This window comes from Podarcis bocagei (genome assembly GCF_964188305.1).
Source record: "Podarcis bocagei genome assembly, chromosome: 1".
NCBI classification, from domain to species: domain Eukaryota; kingdom Metazoa; phylum Chordata; class Lepidosauria; order Squamata; family Lacertidae; genus Podarcis; species Podarcis bocagei.
The window spans coordinates 81582389-81602078 of NC_138125.1; the positions used below are offsets into that span (position 1 = coordinate 81582389).

Genomic DNA, 19690 nt, shown 5'->3' on the forward strand with positions numbered 1-19690 from the left:
CTTAAATCAATGCAGGAGAGAATGTGATGCTATCACTACTAAGCATCTCTTCTTGTGGCTTTTAGCAACAGTGGGGAAGGACTGATCTCTGCGCAAATTTGTATAGTCATTAGATGAAAGATGATCTACCAATGTTACTTATTTCCTTAAAAGATTGGAGAGCATTAAAAGGGCGGGGGGAACTAATGTGTCTTTATTATTTGTCACAGGACACTGAGGAGACAATAAGGTCCGTGAATTATAGATAAGAGGTGATAAATAATAAATATCACTAAAGCATAAATATAGAGAGAATGGTCTTTATTTGATGAGATTTTCTTTTAACCAAAGCTAGTGCCAAGGTATTTGTCAGACAATATTTTGTACTCTTAGAAAATCCAATTGGGTAGTGAGCAGCTTGTCTCTCTATTTTTGTTTCTCTCTCTCTCTCTCTCTCTCTCTCTCTCTCTCTCTCTCTCTCTCTCTTTCACACCCACACTCACACTACTACTGAATAGACAAATCCCAAGAGGAACTGTATGTATGTATCAGAGGAAGTTATTGCAAGGAACCCGAAGCTTTGCTTCCCAATAGTGATATGTAAGGGTTTTGCCAAATTTTGCTGACACTTTGCCGATTTCCACCCGGACACTGCTTGCGGCTGCAGTATTCTATATATGTCCGGGAAATTCTGGATGTATGGCAACCCTATGATATGTTTGGGAGAAACAAGCCACGAGTGCCAATTTGAATACCGTGGTTAATGGCCAGTGTTATAGCCAAATGCCGTCAATTATTCAACATGCATGTTTACTTGGAAGTAAATGCTACTGTGGGTGGGGGTGGGTGGGGGTTATTTCCTAGTACACTTATTCAGGATTGCAGCCTGGAAATAGCCATTTTAATCCAACTAGAAAAGTTGCTTTCTATCACTTGCTCACTGATTGAGAGGCAAACCAGTTTGTTGCCACAGCCAAAGAAATAGCAATATGTATTAAGGCTCATGGCTTTCACTTTGCAAAATGGCTTTGCAGATAGAAGCAAGTTGCCTCCTGCGGCCCTGGTGTGACGAGAAGCAGGGGAAACAATCCTTTCAAAAACAATCACACACACATTTTCCAAGCCTAGTAATTGTCCTTATGTTTTCCACATCCAAGCTCCCAACTGCTCTCCTTTTTTGCCAAGCTCATATCAGCTTGTCCAGAAATGCCATTTATACAAATTGCTCTGCCTGTAATTCTCCAGTCTACTTGCAGTTGAAGTTAACTGCTGATTTCATCCGAGAGACAAAGCTGTAGTAAAAGAACAGAGCAGATTGTGGTCAGCACCAATACGAGTCTTTCTTCCCTCAGTGAGCTACAACATCATGGAGCTTACAGTTATTGAAGGCCGCGTGGAAGCAACGGTTTGTAGGGAAATGGGACGTTTTCCAGATTTGCCACGGTGACCTATTAGCAAATAAATTCTACAAAGCCACACATACAAAAGCTGTGTGAATGCCATGGTAAGCAGTCTATAAACCACCAAGGCCCCAGATCAGTCATTCGTTTTGCCAGAGAGGCCATTGTGAAAAGGGAGTAAGAGATGTTGGGCCAAAGCCACAAGTGGCCTACTGACTAGGCTTCTTGCCACATATGTTGTCCCTTCCACATGCTTCTTTTTACCTCTGAGCTGGCAACTTGTGGGATGCTTCTGTCACATCTATCCGATTTGGCCCAATGGCCTCCAACTGCTCAGCCTCTTCAGATTAGCACTTTTTGCCTGCTTGTGTGTGTAAAAGTCTGTGTTGCAAGCAGCCTACCCACAGGAGCAATTTAATGTCTCATGGAACTCTTGCTGGAAACTAATCTGCAGACCTGTAGCTAAAATAATTACCATATGATTTTCATGAAGAAGAATGTGATGCCAACCCACAGCAATTATGTTGAACTTCTGCCACAACATTCCACAACCATTCTCTTAAGCAAGACTGCCGGGGGTGGAGAAGGTGGAATTGAATCAGTCCTTGAATGGAAATTATATTGAAGCATCTGTTTCGAAAACATGGTCGATGTAGGGTTGCCAAATTACCTGAGTGGAAAGACGGCCTGGTCTCCTCTTGTTTCTTTAATAGCAACCTCAAATGCAGGAATTAACAGAAGAATCTTCTCATATGATGGCATCAGCATATCATCAAATGGCTGGTTCAGAAGGTGACAATTCTACTGGTGACTATTTAGGAGTTTCTTTGCCTTTCTTTAAGCATTGGTCTTCCAAGAGGAGCAGTACCATCTCACAAACATAAGGTAAAAAGAATGAAAAAGTGGGTTCCCAAATGCAGGTTTGGGCTAAAGGTGGACCCCAAGCCTAAGAGAATGCAGTTAGCGGTGCTGCTAGCATTACATTGTCACCTAGTGACTGCAATGTAGACGAAGAGCAAGGTGAAAAAGCACTGACATTGTCTGCTAAATGAATCTGTACCCCAAGAGAAGAAAGACAACTATATTGATTGCTTTTGTACAAGTTCTTCAAGGCCCTCAGCCTAGATGAACCTGCAAAATCAATATATGTGGTTGCCTTCCTGCTCTGGAAATCTTATTCACAACAGGAGCCTTTCCTGAAGGATTAACAGTTTTGGGGTATAAGCCTTGTGATACAGTCAAAGTTTCCTCTGTGGAGGTTGTATGGAATACCATCTGTCAATTTTCTAACTTTTACAGTAGCAATTAAATCTATTCTGTAAGACGAATAAGACATCAGAGATGGAGGCTTTAAGAAAACTTTGTTTTCAAATGGCAGGAATTCACATCTGAGAGTTGAGAATTAGATTAGACTAATTCACAGGAAACAAAGCAGGTGCTGGCAAGCTACTGAATCCTGAGTTGCTGCATCCATCTTTGTAAAAAAAGAGACTTCAAAGTCCTCAATATTATGCTATGTGAAGTAATTTAAGTAAAGACAATTTAAATCACCAAGAAAAGAAAGCACCTTGAATTAAGTAATTGATTTAAATGTTATTAATGCCTTAAACAAAACCGCTTACTAATTGCTCAACATAATCCTGCCTAATTTTCAAAAGAAATTCAAGGCAGCTAACAAATTCAAACATCACTCAGTATTAAAATACATCTCAGCACCCATTCCTAGCCCAAACCATAAGACCAGAACTAAACTACAACAATAATTTCCAAGGCAGGCATCAAAACTAAAATATCAGAAACAAATCAGTCCTCCTCCTAAGCATGTTATCCCTCCACACTTTCTACAATCTATCATCTCTTGATAAATTTCCTGCTACTTCAGTTGTTCATCTTCAGCAAATGCATTGACATGATGCATATTGTTTCTTCCAGATCTCTCTCGTGATAAGGTAGACTCAAGTCCATGAAAGCTTATGTCATAATAAATGTGTTAGTTGTTTTTGCTGAAACAGACTCAGAGGGCCCCCTTCTAGAAATTGTTATAACAATTTAGCTTCACCATAAGTACCGCTTTTACATAGTATTTGAATGTAACTGTAAGCAACAGGGTGGATAAATATGTGGCCACACAGTGTGATGTATTCTGCCTAGGAAATGGGTGAGGGGAACATTGACTAAATAGGCCTCAAGTCACTGCCAGTTTCAGAGTTCAGCGACCCTGTGATCACACTGCTCCTGACAACCGATTCCTATTCAGCAAGATGCTGTATGAAGAGGACTTGCATTATCCCTCTCTTGAACTATGGGAAATCTCTGGAGTCTTGAAAAGGGGGAATCAGTGGTGCAGTGTTGCTTTCCTTCCCTTAACTCATAAATAGCTAGGGAAGATGTGTCCCTTTTTGGCAAAAGCTACCAGAACATCCAGTCAACCTACATCCACAAGATACTTTCATAAACCATGGGTTTAATTATATAATTGCTGCTGCTTCATTCAGCAATAGCTGCTCTTAGACCCTAGAAATGCAGGTTGTCTCATTGCCATCAAAGCAGGCAAAGGTGTGACACATGACTCTATGGGCCATCAGAGATTGCAACATCAAGGCAGCTAAATTCATCTCAAATCAGGTAATTTCTAACGAAGATTAAACCTGGAGGGCTGAAATAGCTAGACAGCTGATCCTATTGGCTTTAAATATTTATTTTCATTTATAAAACATTATGTCTCTAATTAAAGAAAAAATAAAGCAAATGTACAATTTAAAAAGTCCATACATTCTGACAATAGCTCTCTTAAAGACAGATAACACATAACTCTAGCAAATCCAATTCTATAAAGCTCAAACAGTCTACACCAGTAAAGGCACAATCAAATCAGGACAGTCCCTTGGGAGGCCATTTATTCCAAAGCCCAAACATTCCACATAAAATGGTGTGGAAAGGTGTTGGTTTACTCTGCTTAAAGAATTGTCTAAAAACCCGTATCTGAGAAACCAATCCGATGGAGTGGATGAGCACTTAATTACAGCAAGCATTCTTTCACCCCTATTCTAAGGAAGTCAACACTTATGTGATCTATTGAACTGAAGCACAGGAAGAACAAGGTGGTTTGATACTCACAGCATGCCATAATCATGCTCATGGCCAGTTAATTCATTACACAGTTCCTAGAATGCAGATGTGGATCACACACAACACATTTTTGCATGATTGAGAAACTTCAGACCAACTCAACATTCCCTCAGGAATCTGAAATCAACTATAAGTGAAGATCAAAAAAGTGCCTAGATCTCACCACTTGAACAACTAAGCTAACAACAATACAGCATAAAAACTCCAAAAAGAAACACATGTTCATTTGATTGGAAGACATGGTGAAAAATATCCTGAGCATTTGCTATTATGTAATGCACCGCTGTGTACAAGTAAAAATGGTGGAGAAACTTACCCTTGAAATGCCAACTATTTGCTCATCCGGAAGCAAACTGATGCGCACAAAGCATGATTCAAAGTTGACATCTTCCTTCTCCATGAGATCTTTGCCCTGTAGCAGTGTAACATGCAAGGTGTTGGAGTTCACATTGTATTCCATATTGACTTCCACCTGTCCCACTGTGAACTCATGGCCAAAGTTATTTCCAATTGAGGAGATGGAACAGAGAGAATCGGTGGAGATGGACTTTTTCAGTGGCCCATAGGGAGCCAACTCAAGGTCTTTGTTCATCAGCTCCAAAGTGCCCAACTCATTAATGTTTTCAAAGGTGTCATCCATTTTCAGGCTGGGCTTGCGAACAGGAGAGGTCCTTTCTCCTGCCTTTCGGAAGTTGCTCGCAGCTCTCTACAGACAGTAAGCAGAACAGAAAGCTAGTCAGAGCTCAAGATTAACTTTAAACTATTTACTACTGTAAAACATCAACTCTTTGCAAGCCCCAGAGTTTAATTTCCCCACATGTTCTCGTATTCCCACAATTGATTAAAATTCTGAACTCAATTGGGAGCTCTTAATCAAATCTGCTATTATGATGGTGCACAGGGGGGGAATGGATGATTGTGGTAACTGATGGATTTCTCAATGCCCTTTACCTTTTGCTTGATCTGAGAATATGTGGTCCCATATTTTTGTTCTAGGTATCTGTAGTCGTAGTTTGGAAATGGAGATGGTGCAGGATAGCTGCCCGACCTCCACAGCTTCCACAGGTTTACTCCAGCTATTGCCAGCAGAACAAGTGCTCCAGTAATATAGATACCTATTTCCCATCCAGGTGGACTTCTTATGACTGGAAAAAGAGAGAGAGTTATCATGGCACATTGAAATCTTACAGAAACATTATAGGAATATTAAGTAAGTGGCCTTCTGTGTGGTATCTTCTGTGATGCTGGGATGAAAGTGCAAATTAAGGTTCTAACCATTCTTAATTCATAACCACCACCAACCCCACACCAACAGTATACAACATTTCACACAAAACTTCACCACAATGGCTTGACACAACGGAACTCATCTTTCTTTTCAAATCTAAACTATAGTCTCTCTGTACAGCGAACTATCTAAGAAAATATGTGATTGCTTAACATAAGAGGATTTTTTGTTTACAGCCATTGAAGTAACTTCCCAAATTTAGGAAAATTACAACACTTTGTTTTTATCATCACTCTGCAACTTTCTGTTCATAAGAAAAATCTTTCATTAAATGATTTCACATTATTCAGTTCTTGTTCAATATTTTTGCTGGCTGATCTGTGAATACTACCCATTACTAGTTTATAAAGAAGCATTTTCTTTCTTTCAGCTTTTCAAAATTGATCTATTTTTCCTCTTACCAGTGAGAATAAAAATGTGTTTATTTCTTCATGGTTTCGGAAAACATTTCCCCCCTACATTTTGACTTTTAGCTTTCAAATATTCTGTTTCTATATGTATCCAAGCAGTCTCCTCACCAGACTTGGACTGCAATAATCTTTTCAATGTAGATAGATGGCCCACTGTTCAACCATGCTATGAATTTCATACTGGCACAGAAAATTGCTCCCACCTGATTATGATAAATGGGAACAGCTTTCAAGCAAACACACATTCTACAGTTTGCAGTGATCTACAAGAAGTGGCAATAAGATACACACTTGAACCAACTTAATGCACAACTTCTTCACATACCAAGTATTGTTGTGTTTCTAGAAAGACAGGTATTCACACAACGGCTTCCAAGAGACCTGAAGGCCCATATACTTTCATTAGCTACTTCCCAACAGAGAAATTCATTTGAAAAACCTCTAGTAACCAGCTGAGACAATAATATATGGTTTTTTGCTTGGAAACAGATGAATCAATGGTCAGGCGTTAATACTGAGCAACAACACGTCTACATTCCCTAGCCTGGTGCCTTCCAAATTTCAACTACAACACCCATCATCCTTGACTATGCTGTTTGGGGCTGTTGTAGTCCAAAACATCTGGAAGACATTAGACTGGGGTAGGCCACCAATTATTCTCCTCAAGCATCTTCTTTCCACAGACCTTAACTAGAGAACTTACTCTGTGTGCACCTGGTAGTATTGAGCTTCTCATAAATCTCTCACCATCTCACCTAGCTTGGCCCTTAGAATAAGTTCTTATGTTAGAAAGCTACTGGATTGAAGGTAAGGGCTTCATCAAATGATACATGTGAGATGCAGCCCTCAGTATTTGTCTGGATATCCTCCTGTCTCTGGGGCTATAAGAGTTTTCTGGATGTTCTGTCCAGAAAATTTCTAAATGGAAGGCACATCACATTATTATTGTTTGAGCAGGGAGACTTTTACCAAGACTGACATCTCCAAACAAAACCCTGGCAGAGTTTGTTCAGCATTCAAGATACTCACCACTGAGTTGGTGCTCAGCAACGTTATTATCCATGGTGACTATCCTGAGTAAGGGCAGTTACCTAGAAGAATAAACAAACAGTGAGGAAATCAAGACAATGCTGTATAACACTGAGAGTACCTCAAGACCAGATTTATTCTATAACTAATTAATGAAAAGCTAATACAAACCCTTTCTTCTGTTTCCACAATGATTGGCACAACGCTTGGGAAGGGATCCTGCTGTTTTTAGTCATTGCCCTCTTGCATTTATTTTAGTTTTACTGGATTGTATTGGGTGCTTTAATTACTTTTATTGTATGCAGTCTAAAAACTTTGGTGTACAGCATCTAATACGCGTATGTAGTATTATGACTACTGATACTACTAATAGCAGAAATGACATTACACACTTTGCTACACATATAAAATATTCCTTTGCATTCTGTCATGGGAAGCCCAATCCTCTTAGGCTGCTTTGGCTACAGAGGTGCTACAACTGCTGCAGCATCCTGTGTCTCTGTGAAGTGGAGCAGCGCCTTTCTCTGCTCCTGTATTACTGGGCCAATGAGCTTGTTGGCCCAATGCTCCAATGGCTCTAACAGCAGCAGGCCTGCCCATATCACTGAAGAGGCCCCTTAGCCCTGTAGTCCCTGGAACTAGACCATGCTGGTGTAGGAGAGTTGATGGCTACTGCTAGGCCAGCGCCAGGCCAAAAGGGTTTCACTGCTTGAGGTCCGGGACCAAGAGTCCCAGAACCTAAATTCCAACGCCATTGGATAATAAAGCAAAGGATCCAGTCATCATGGTTTTAAGAGTACATTTATATGGCAGCTTCCCCTCCACTCTGTGTTTTCATATTTCTGCATAAGCTTTGCATTTCATTCTGTTTCACCCAAGAATCTTCAGATCAAATTAGTCACACTTCAGTCCCGTTTAAATAAACAGAACTTTACACACTCATTGGCTAATTTTATGGGACAGAAATGTCACTAACTTAGTCTGGATCTAAACCACTGTAGTATGGCTGCCACCTAATTTCTAAACAAAGGCACTGAGCCTTTAATCATTGTGTGATAGGTAGCTCAACAAATGCTACTTTCCCCAACATGAAAAGGATGAAATGGGGGAATTTAAAAAAATAATAATATGTCATGCAGTTGTTATATGCATATGGAAAGCAAAAAGCTGAGAACCCTGTTGGTTAATTTTCTTTTTGGTTAATCTGCATCTTGAAATAATAATGATAATGTCAGAGCTGCTTCAAGATCCTAGCTCACAGAGGATCACGCTAGCCAGCGGTCATTAAGTAAAAGTCTTTATTGAATTACAGTTTCCATTCTCACGCTGCTGTCTGCAACTCTACGTCTACTAGCTAGATCGGCGAGGCTCCGTCTGAGTCTCCGCCCCGTGCGCACCAACTTAATATCCTAGCCTTGCTCCACCTTTTCCTCCTGACTGTCCTCCTCTGGGTCCCTCTACCCCCCGGGGCTTCTTCCTTCCGGGATTCTTCTGACGCTGACCCGGACCCTTCTGCCTCCTTGCGCCGGGCTTTAGGACCTGGTTCCCTTTCGGGGCTGCTCACTGCGCCGCCTTCCTCTGCATTTGAACTTGGCGCGCGCGCCCAACCTTCCACTTTCCTCTTAACCGTTTCTTCGCTCCCCGATGGAGGTGTGGCCACTCCTGACTCCTGCCCTCCCTCCTGTGGTGAGCTGCCAGCGCTTCCCCCCTGGCTCCTTTCCTCTTCCCTGCTTCCTGGCGGTGACGCTGGTCCCGATTTCCAGCTGCTCCCCCCTGAGTCTCCTCTGGCTCTATCTTCCTGGGGTGCCTCTCTAGATTCCCCCCTTGCCCTGGCCACTGGTGCTCCTTTCTGTGAATCCTCTGATTCACTGGAAAGACTGGGAGATCTCGGGTCGTCGTCATCACTCATCCTTTCCTCTGTCTCCTCCCCTTCGCTCTCTGTTTCCTCCCTTGCCCGTGCCTCTGCACCTAAACCCCTGACATCCATCCCCCCCTCGAAGCCCCCCAGTCCCCCCTCCCCTCCTTCCGGTGCTGGAGCTGGGGGCTGCTGTTGCAAAGGGACGAACGTCGGATATCGGTCGCTTCCCGTGGCAGGCCTCCATCGGAACTCTTCCGGGTCTTCCTCCCTGCTCTCGTTGACGACAGTCACCTCCTCTTCCATCTCTGTGCCGCCGTGCTCGAAACCAGGGTCGTCCCCGAAAATGTCCATGTCCGTCTCTCCCGCACTTCCTCCAGGCGGCGTTGCTCGGCCGGAACAGTCCAGCCACTTCCTGCGGAACTGCTCCTCCGGCCTATCGTCCCACCAATACGAGGGTTCTGAGACAGATCCCGAGGGTGACCCCTCCGGGGAACGGACGTCTCGTGTCGGTTCCTCGTCCGAGTCGAACCCCCTGAACGTGCTGTCCGAAAGCGTGGGCGTGAAAAGCCAGTCGTCGAAAAAGTCCGCTGGCATAGGTCTATGTGGGAAGAGGGCATGAAACTCGTCTTTGAGCAGAGGTTCGTCTAAAGCGTAGCCCGGCACCCAGCTGTTCGCACTGGCCGGGGTGCCCTCCCTGGCGAGAAAGTATTCTACTCCCTCTTCCCCCCATCTGGAGTCCAAAATCTCCGTGACTTCGTTGATGCGCTCCTCCTGTGCCACTCCCGCGTGCCCCGTTCCTTCTCTGAGCGGACTCGGCGCCGTTCCGGGTTCCTGGAACCTGTGCGGTGCCTTGTAGGGAGTGAGCACCGATCTGTGGAACACCGGATGCATTCTGGAACCCTCCGGAAGCGCCAGCCTGAAAGCCACCGGGTTGACCTGCTCTTCGACTTGGTAGGGCCCCAGTTGTTTATGCCCTAGTTTCTTCTTGGCCAACGACCTGGCCGGCACTGCGTGGGCTGCTAACCAGACCCAGTCTCCCACGTGGAGCTCTTCGCCAACCCTTCTGTGTTTGTCCGCTTGTACCTTGTATGCGTGTTTAGCCAGCTCCAGGTGGCGCCGCAGCTGATCGTGGACTTCCTGCAGCTCCGACGCGAACGCATCTGCTGACTGCGGCTCCCCTTCTCCCCTGCATTCCAGTCCCGGGAAGGTTCTAGGGTGCCGCCCGTTGTTGGCGAAGAACGGCGTGACGCCCGTGGATACGTGCTTCGTGTTGTTGTAGGCAAACTCTGCAAGCGGCAGGTAATCCACCCACGTCGCAGGCTGTTGGTTCGCATAACATCTCAGGTACTGCTGCATGATGGCATTGGCTCGCTCCGCTTGCCCGTTGGTCTGCGGGTGTCTCGCCGACGCCAGATTGATCTTGACGTTTAGGAAGCCCATCAGCTTCTGCCAGAAGTTCGAGATGAACTGCCGCCCGCGGTCGGACAGAATAGACCGTGGCAGACCGTGAACCTTAAACACGTGGTCTATGAACAGTTTGGCGGTTTGCTCTGCCGTGGCCACCTTAGCACACGGAATGAAATGCGCCATCTTGGAGAACAGGTCCACCACCACCAACACTGCCGTCTTGCCCCTTGAGCTGGGCAGATCCGTGACAAAGTCCAGAGCCACCCTTTCCCAAGGTTCGACCGGAGTTTGCAGCGGCTCCAACAGTCCAGCCGGCGGTTTGTGCACCGTCTTTGCCCTCTGGCAAGTGTCACACCTCGCCACGTAATCTGCGACCTCCCCTCTCATTCCAGGCCACCAGAAATCCCTGGCTACTAATTCCACCGTCTTCTCCTTGCCAAAGTGCCCGGCCGTGGGTGCGTCGTGCAGCTGCTGTAGCACCTTGGCTCGAAGTTCGTCACCCGGCACGTAGATGGCCCCTTTACGGATGAGCAATCCATCTCGTAGCTGGAAACCGTCGGCCGCTGCCTTGCCCCCTCGCACCTCTGCCATCTTCGTTTGTGCGAAGGAGTCCCCCTGCAACGCTCGCCGCACCGCCTCTAGGTCCACGGTCGCCGCGGCGCACGCCCACACTGTCGGTGCAAAGATGTGCATGGCGGCCGCTGGTGTTGCGTCCTCCAGATACTGTGGCTTGCGGGAGAGAGCGTCTGCCATGATGTTGGTGTCCCCCGGGACATACTCTATTCGGAAGTCGAAGTCCGCAAAGAACTCAGCCCAACGTATCTGCCTCTGGTTCAGGAACTGTGCCGTGCGCCAGTGTTCCAGATTCTTGTGGTCCGTGCAAACCTGCACCGTGTGCTTGGCGCCGATCAGAAAGTGCCTCCACGCCTTGAACGCTGCATGAATGGCCAGCAACTCCCTGTCCCATATGGTGTAGTTCTGCTCGGACTTGCTGAGCTTCCTGGAGTAAAACGCTCCCGGCCGCCACACGCCCTGCTGGTCCTTCTGCAGCAGGACCGCCCCCACTGCTCTGTCCGAAGCGTCTGTCTCCACCCTCATCGGCATGCTGGGGTTGACATGAAGCAGCTGCTCTTCCGACGCGAAGAGACGCTTGAGGGCCTGAAAGGACTGCTCCGCCTGCTCTGTCCAGATGAACTTCTTCTTCTTGGAGCTAAGGGTGTCAGTGATGGCCGCCGTCTGCATCGCGAAGCCCTTGATAAACTTGCGATAGAAGTTCGCAAAGCCGACAAACCGTTGGACCTCCTTCCGGTTGCGTGGGCTCTTCCAATCCAACACTGCTCGAACCTTGGCGCTGTCCATGGCGAGCCCCTTGTCAGACAGCTTGTAGCCCAGAAAATCCACCTCCGGCACGTCAAATTGGCACTTCTCCAGCTTGGCGTAGAGCCTGTGTTGCTTTAGCCTGCCCAGCACTTCCTTGACGTGCTTGTCATGTTCTTGCTTCGACTCCGAAAAGATCAGGATGTCATCCAAGAAACAGACGCACGTCTTGTAGAGAAGTCCCGCCAACACGTGATGCATAAATGCTTGAAAAACGTGAGCGCCATTTTGCAGTCCAAAAGGCATAACTCTGTATTCGTAGGTACCCAGTGGCGTGAACATGGCTGTCTTCCACTCATCACCCTCCCGCATGCGAATGAGGTTGTACGCCCCCCGCAGGTCCAACTTGGTGAACACCTTTCCCTTCCGTACCTTCGCCAGGAGGTCGTCGATGCGGGGCATGGGGAAGTCCGACGGCTTGGTCACACTGTTCAAAATCCTGTAATCCACTACGAGTCTTTTTTGGGGCGTGTCTCGCTTCTTAACAAAGAATACAGGACTGCCCCCCGCTGCCTTAGACTCTCGGATGAAACCGCGCTCCAAATTATGATCGATGAAGTCTTTGAGTTCCTGCAGTTCGTCCTCAGACATGGAATACAGCTTCCCTTTAGGCAGCGCCTCCCCCGGCAGCAGGTCAATTTTGCAGTCATATGGTCTGTGAGGGGGTAGCCTGTCCGCCTCCTTCTCGCAGAAAACTTCCAGAAATTCTGCGTACTTGTGGGGAATCGCTTGCAGCGTGCCTAGCAGCAGCTGTGACTCCTCTTCCTCTCCTTCCTGCCTGGGTACGATGCAGTGTTCAGCACAAAAGGAAGAGCCGAAAACCAGCTGCCTCTGGAACCAAGCCATCGTTGGGCTGTGCTTGTCCAGCCAACTCATGCCCAATACAATGGGCGTGTCAGACAGTTGAGTGACGTTGAAGCTGATGACTTCCCTGTGATTTCCAAGTCGCATCACCATTGGTGGCGTCTGCTTCACCACTTGCCCCCCTAGCAGCTCCCTGCCATCCACAGTGACAACCTGCAGGGGCAGTGTGGCCGGCAGCAACTGCACAGCGTGCCTGTCGACAAATTCCTGCCCTATAAAGTCCGCGTTGCTGCCGGAGTCGATGGTGATTGGCACGTCCATGGTGATTCCATTGGGCAGCTGGAGAGATGCTGTGAGCCTCACTACTGGTTTGGGCGGGAGGGGGTTCACTGGCTGTAAAATCTCTGGGGACTGCGTCACTAACACGTCTGGCTGGGCCCCAGTGCCTCTTCCTCCAGCCAGACATCGTCGTTTCCCTGCTGTGGTCCTCCCTGCTGCGTTGCTGCAGTCACCATTGCTGAGGCTGCAGTAAGCTTGTGGGGCCTCTGGGGACACTCTTTCGCCATATGCCCTGGCTGCTCACAGACGTAACACTTCCTGGTCCCTCTAGGAGGCTTCGCCTTCACTGCTGCCGGTGCTAGGGCTCTGGTTGCTGACTGAGCCCTTGCACCTCCAACCTCCATAGGTTCGGCTCCTCCTCCTGGCGGAGGCGTGGATTGCGCCCGTGCTGCTTCTCTGGGAAAGAAGGAGGGGCCCCCGGCTGGTTCGCGCCCTCCACGTCCTTCGTCCTTGCTCCACGGACGTCCTTCCAGCCTCACCCCCACAGCCAGTGCCCTCTGAACGACCTCCTGGGTGGTTCGGGGTCTCTCCCCCCTCGCTATCTCATCTTTAATCGAGTTGTGCAGTCCCTCCCAAAAGAGGTCTCTTACAGGAGCCGAATCTCTGTCCCATTCCAGGGCGCTGACCAAGGCGAAAAAGCGGGCATGATACTGTCTGACGCTGGCCCTCCCTTGTCTCAGCCCATGCACCTCCTTCCGTGCAAGATCAATGTCAATACTTGATAAGAAACACCCATCCATCGCTTTAATAAAGGCATCCGCATTCTGGAGCGCCGGATCGTTATCTCTCCATAAATTGCGCAACCATGCTTTCGCCTCCCCATGCAGATGGGACATGATGAACCCCACTCTCTCCTGTTCATCTCTAAAGTCTTTATGCAACAGTTGCAGTGCGCACAGTACGTCGGCTCTAAAGTTGGGATACTGTTGCAGGTTCCCATCGAAGTGAGAGAGCAGTCCGCCTGTCCGTCTCGCCAACCCAATTCCCTCCTGCCGGGGTGTTTGCTTTGCCAGTACGTCTAACCTGACCTGGAGATCCCTGCAGGCGGCAGCTGCCTCGTCCTCTCTCTTCCTGGATGCGAGAACCTCGGCGTTCAGTTGTGCCACTGCTTTTCTGAGGTCCTCTATCTGCTGCTCAGCCGTCATGTCTCCTGCCGTTCGTGAGCTCGCTAGTGGGCGCCTGTTTCTCTCCCCTCCTCGAGGCTGCAGATGCCCACAATGTAGAGACGGAGCCTACTGTCAGAGCTGCTTCAAGATCCTAGCTCACAGAGGATCACGCTAGCCAGCGGTCATTAAGTAAAAGTCTTTATTGAATTACAGTTTCCATTCTCACGCTGCTGTCTGCAACTCTACGTCTACTAGCTAGATCGGCGAGGCTCCGTCTGAGTCTCCGCCCCGTGCGCACCAACTTAATATCCTAGCCTTGCTCCACCTTTTCCTCCTGACTGTCCTCCTCTGGGTCCCTCTACCCCCCGGGGCTTCTTCCTTCCGGGATTCTTCTGACGCTGACCCGGACCCTTCTGCCTCCTTGCGCCGGGCTTTAGGACCTGGTTCCCTTTCGGGGCTGCTCACTGCGCCGCCTTCCTCTGCATTTGAACTTGGCGCGCGCGCCCAACCTTCCACTTTCCTCTTAACCGTTTCTTCGCTCCCCGATGGAGGTGTGGCCACTCCTGACTCCTGCCCTCCCTCCTGTGGTGAGCTGCCAGCGCTTCCCCCCTGGCTCCTTTCCTCTTCCCTGCTTCCTGGCGGTGACGCTGGTCCCGATTTCCAGCTGCTCCCCCCTGAGTCTCCTCTGGCTCTATCTTCCTGGGGTGCCTCTCTAGATTCCCCCCTTGCCCTGGCCACTGGTGCTCCTTTCTGTGAATCCTCTGATTCACTGGAAAGACTGGGAGATCTCGGGTCGTCGTCATCACTCATCCTTTCCTCTGTCTCCTCCCCTTCGCTCTCTGTTTCCTCCCTTGCCCGTGCCTCTGCACCTAAACCCCTGACAGATAATAATAATAATAATTTTATTATTTATTCCCCGCCCATTTGGGTGGGTTTCCCCAGCCACTCTGGGAGGCTTACAGCATATTTTAAAACAAAATAAAAACATCAAGCATTAAAAACCTCCTGATACAGGGGGTTTGTGTAATTCTCTATCTCCTTGAAATCTGAAGGGAGGGCATTCCACAGGGAGGGCGCTACTACTGAGAAGGCCTTCTGCCTGGTTCCCTGTAACTTCGCTTCTTGCAGTGAGGGAACCAGCAGAAGACCCTCGGAGGAGGAGTTTGGTGTCTTGGCTGGACGATGGGGATGGAGAAATCCTCTGTTTAGGCCTGCTGCAATATATCACCATTGTGGCACAGTTGTTCCTGAGAGCTTCTCTTCCCCAAAGGCTTCCTTTACACAGTTAGCCTCATGTTAACCAGCTCCATGCAGCTCAGGCTGATGGTAACCAAATCGTGAAATATATTAGCATGAGTAGAATTTTATCTAAAATATGGGGATAACAATACAGTCTCTTTCTGCTGGGCGGTTGTAAGCAAAATTAGCAGCCAACAACCTAATAAGAAGAGAAAAACCACCGTGTATGTTGTTTTAGTTTATTTTGATACAGATACCACGTTACTTTGGTGGATGAAGCAGGGACATAGTTTTGATCACCCACCCAGATTTTCTTGGGGGGGGGGGGACTAGCTGCCACAAGCAGCCAATAACACCAAGGCAACATCCATCTGGCTGAGTTCCCAATGGCATATGAATTAGGCCTTGGAGTTTGCATTGTAAACTCTTCCAATAACCAACAGCGTCCCAATGGTCTGCAAGAGAAAACAAGTTTACAGTCTCAGCCAGTGTGCTCAGTGTACACTTATGCAAGAAGAGATTCTTCTCTGTCTTTTGGCACTGCATGAGTCACCAGTGCATGGTGTTTTGTGGAAATGCGTTATTAAAACCTGCTTCTCAAGTACATCACCCCGGATTAGAGGTCACTGATTGCTGGAACCTTGCAAAATTACTACACTGCAACCTGCCAGTGGAGCAGGTCTGATTTATCTTTCATTCCTGAAGGCTCTTTCTTTGCTTGCTGGGGAGGAATTACTGCATTGTTCCATTCCGTGTCCAGCTGATGAATGGCTCTGTAAGGGTTTGCTTGAGAATTTCCTGCTTACTCTCTATCCATCTGAGCAGGGAGTGACCCCATGTTTTTCATCGAGAACCTCCATCAAGATTTTTCATTACAACTCCTAGTGGGTAAGCTGAATATTCAGATGCATGAGGAGCAAGTTGCCCTACAAAGTCTCCCCTAACTCAGCATCTCATGGTCTTTTGAAAAAGACCCCGCAATGCAGAAAAGGTGGATTCATGTTTAGTTGTATTTGAGAATCCCCAGATACCGATGAATACCTTAATTTTAAAGCCTATGTCATGGAGTGGCTGGATGCACAGGATTGGTGGGAGGCACCAGCTGGGGAGCCCCCAAAGGAAGACTGCTCAGAGCCAGGGGATTGGTGGTGGGATGACAGTGAGTGGTCGGAGGGACAAGAGTGAGAAAGAACAGATTGGGAGGAGGAAGGGTAATACGCAGGGGAGGTAAGAGTGTTTAGTGAGCAGGAAGAGTCTGTTTCAGACTCTGAGGCAGAAGAGGGGGCTGGAGAGGTGCGGGGCCAGGAGACAAGAGAAGCAGGATGATGAAAGCTGGGTAGTCTCCCTCTCCTGAAAGTCTCCCCCTCCAGCTGTAGCCAGTGTTAGGATATTCTGTTCCACCTTAAGGAACTGGCATGACTGTTGTGTGTCACATGCCTGTTTACACTCCAGCACAGCTTGATGGGAACTTCCATTTGTGTATAACTTTTGCTTATGTGCTGTTTGCTTGGACACGAAAGAGAGAAGACATGTTTTCCTTTTGTCCTGATGTATGCTGAATAAACTGCTTGTAAATATGCTCACAATTGCCCCAATTCCTTGGCTACATCCCAACACCCAGCTCTCCTCCCCCTTGGTCTCCTTGGGCATGCAGGGAAATTAAGCAGGTTGAACAGAAATCAGTTTTGTGCAGGCACAGTTTGAGACTGCTTGGGAAAGACCCAGCAGAGAAGTAGCCTTAGTGTGCACTAGGAAGGCGGGGACCTTTAGTCCTCACACCTGCCTCATCAGGGCAAGACCTGCAGAGAAAGGTTGCTGGGACCACTAGGCTGCAGTGCTTCTGTTTCACTTATATTCTGCATGGGCCATATTATCTCTTCCAGGCTCTTCACGCTTCCTCAAGAGCAGACAGTATTATTATACTATATTATATTACTATACTTTCTGGCTTAGAGCACAGTGCTCTGGCAACTTCCTCTCTCTTCTTGCCTGCCTGCTGCACTCCAGTGGTAAAAGGGCACTGTGGAATATGAAGCCCCTGGTATGGGAGGAGGGAGTCCCACAAGGACAATCTGGCTCAAGGGGTACTGTGTGAGGGGTCTCAGTTCAGGGGTCCCTGGCTTCATGTCAGGCCTTGTATATGGGGGTCCAGCACTTCCATGGCTTGCACTATTAGGCCTCTTGATCTGGCTGGCTCCTCTGTCTTTGGGTCAGAGTCCTGGTGGTTGTTTGAGATTTGGAAGGCTATTGGAAAAGTTTACAACATTGTCTACCGTCTGTCTGTAGCTCTCTGCTTTTTGTTACTTATGGTTTTACTGAATTGCTGTGTGCCCAGTGATATCTTGGGAAGAATCAGGCTTGGATGCCATCCATCACAGTAGATTCTGAGGACATACTTAAGCAAAAATATATTCCAAAGTTTTCATCATATTAACTTTACTATTGCCTGCAATTTGTACATCAGCTTTATTTGATGCATTCCATTCACAGATGGAACTCATTTACATTATATTGGACTATTTATTATTTCCGTCACATACCGTTTTCATGGATTGTTTATTATTTCTGTTATAGACAAGCTTCATGTTGGTTGTTTAAATTTGTTGAGGCTTAGCTTTGTGATGTGTTGTATTTTCATTAATGCATGGGTCTTTTATGGCTTATTGGCTGCAACTCATATCATATTGTATGATATAATATAATATCACAGGTTTGAGCCCACTGTTGTATTTTTGTTTTATCACCTATTTATCATATTTGTCGCTGATTGGTCTGTGATTTGGTCATTTTGCTTGAGGTTTGGATCATGATATCAAGTTGTTGAACTAAGAAAATTGACAGCAGCTTGAATAAAGGATACTTCATGTATAAAACCTGTACCAAAAGGAAAAAGGCATAATGGTTTAACACAGAACAGTGGGGTTATAATAAGGAAGGAAGGAAGTGAAGATACATTGGGGCAGTTTATGTTAGTCCTCACCCAATTTTTTTTTAAAGTAATCAAACTCAAAATGTACATGTGCTTACAACTCAAAAAGCATTGGGCCACATTTAGAAACCATAATCACCTACATTTTTTGCCACAAAACTTTTCATCCTCAGAGTTGTCATAATTCAAATTAATGTATTTTTCTGTGTATAAGACTTAAGTTTTCCCCTAAAAAATAATGTCAAAAATTAGGGGGCGTCTTATACACGGATACATCTCCCCCCTTTTCTTAAATCTGAGTCCCCCAAAATAGGGGGCATCTTCTACATGGGGGCGTCTTATAGACGGAAAAATATGGTACATTACATTGATTCTGCTACAGAATAATATAGAAGTACTGTACTAGTCAAATGGATTACAATGGGCTGACAAGCAAAAGCCAGATTAAGCACACAACAGCAACCTTCACAACACAGTGAGAAAGCAGGTACTTCTCCTTTCACACAATTAAAGAGGGAGGGTGTATTCTGTTTTAAAGACTCCCTGGCTGCTTAGGTTGCACATTTTTAGGACAGTAACTACGTTTTTCTTAATGGAGCAAGCAGCAATGTACTGTAGGAAAATGGGATGGATTTTTTAAAAACCCTCCTCCATTCTTTCAGTCCCAATCTGACTTGGGTTCCTGCCCACAGCTCTGCTCCCTTAATTAAGGGACAAAATATATGATCAATGTATCTCTGTCCCATCTATTTTGGCCCTTAGCAATGTGGTCTTATAGCTCATTTCTCTTGGGCATTGTCGGCCAATTGGTGTCAAAGAAGGATAGAGCTTTTTTCATGTACGCTACAACAGCAGCAAGAATACTCATCGCAAAGCATTGGAAGACACAAGATCTACCCACTCTGGAAGAATGGCAGATGAAAGTGATGGACTATATGACATTGGCCGAGATGACAGGCAGAATCCGTGACCAAGGAAAAGAGACAGTGGAAGAAGAATGGAGAAAATTCAAAAGTTACCTTAAGGACTATTATAAACTCAATGAATGTTAGAGTGTTTTGGTTCTTAGGAACAAAGGGATAGAGTGACATAAGGTTAGAATATAGAGATGACTAAGATGACTGAGGTTGGAAAGTAACAATTGGGAGTTGCTATAAAATTATGGTCATTGGGATGCAGAAAGGGGGGGTATGGGGAAGTCCCAGAAAAGAGGTTTATGAAAATATGTTATGAAATTATACGTGTATGTTTGTTTTCCTAAGTGTTTGTTTGTTCTTTAAAATTTCGTAAAACCAATAAAAATTTTATAAAAAATAAATAAATATATAGCTCATTCAATGGAGTCTTTGGCTTCTGCAGGACTTCTGCCATGCTAACATCTTATCACCAGCACATT

The 19690-nt window shown here is 46.6% G+C and overlaps 1 protein-coding gene across 2 annotated transcripts in view; it reads right to left on the minus strand.

Moving 5' to 3' along the window:
• Window positions 1–19690, minus strand: part of SYT12 (synaptotagmin 12) — a 67343-nt gene that overhangs the window by 24024 nt on the left and 23629 nt on the right. For both annotated transcript variants that reach the window (XM_081212554.1, XM_081212555.1), the window contains exons 3-5: window positions 7236–7297; window positions 5460–5653; window positions 4825–5214 (exon numbers count right to left, since the gene is read on the minus strand). In XM_081212554.1, coding sequence (XP_081068680.1) covers window positions 4825–5214; window positions 5460–5653; window positions 7236–7269 — 618 coding nt within the window. In that variant the 5' untranslated portion in view covers window positions 7270–7297. The remainder of the gene's footprint in view (window positions 1–4824; window positions 5215–5459; window positions 5654–7235; window positions 7298–19690) is intronic.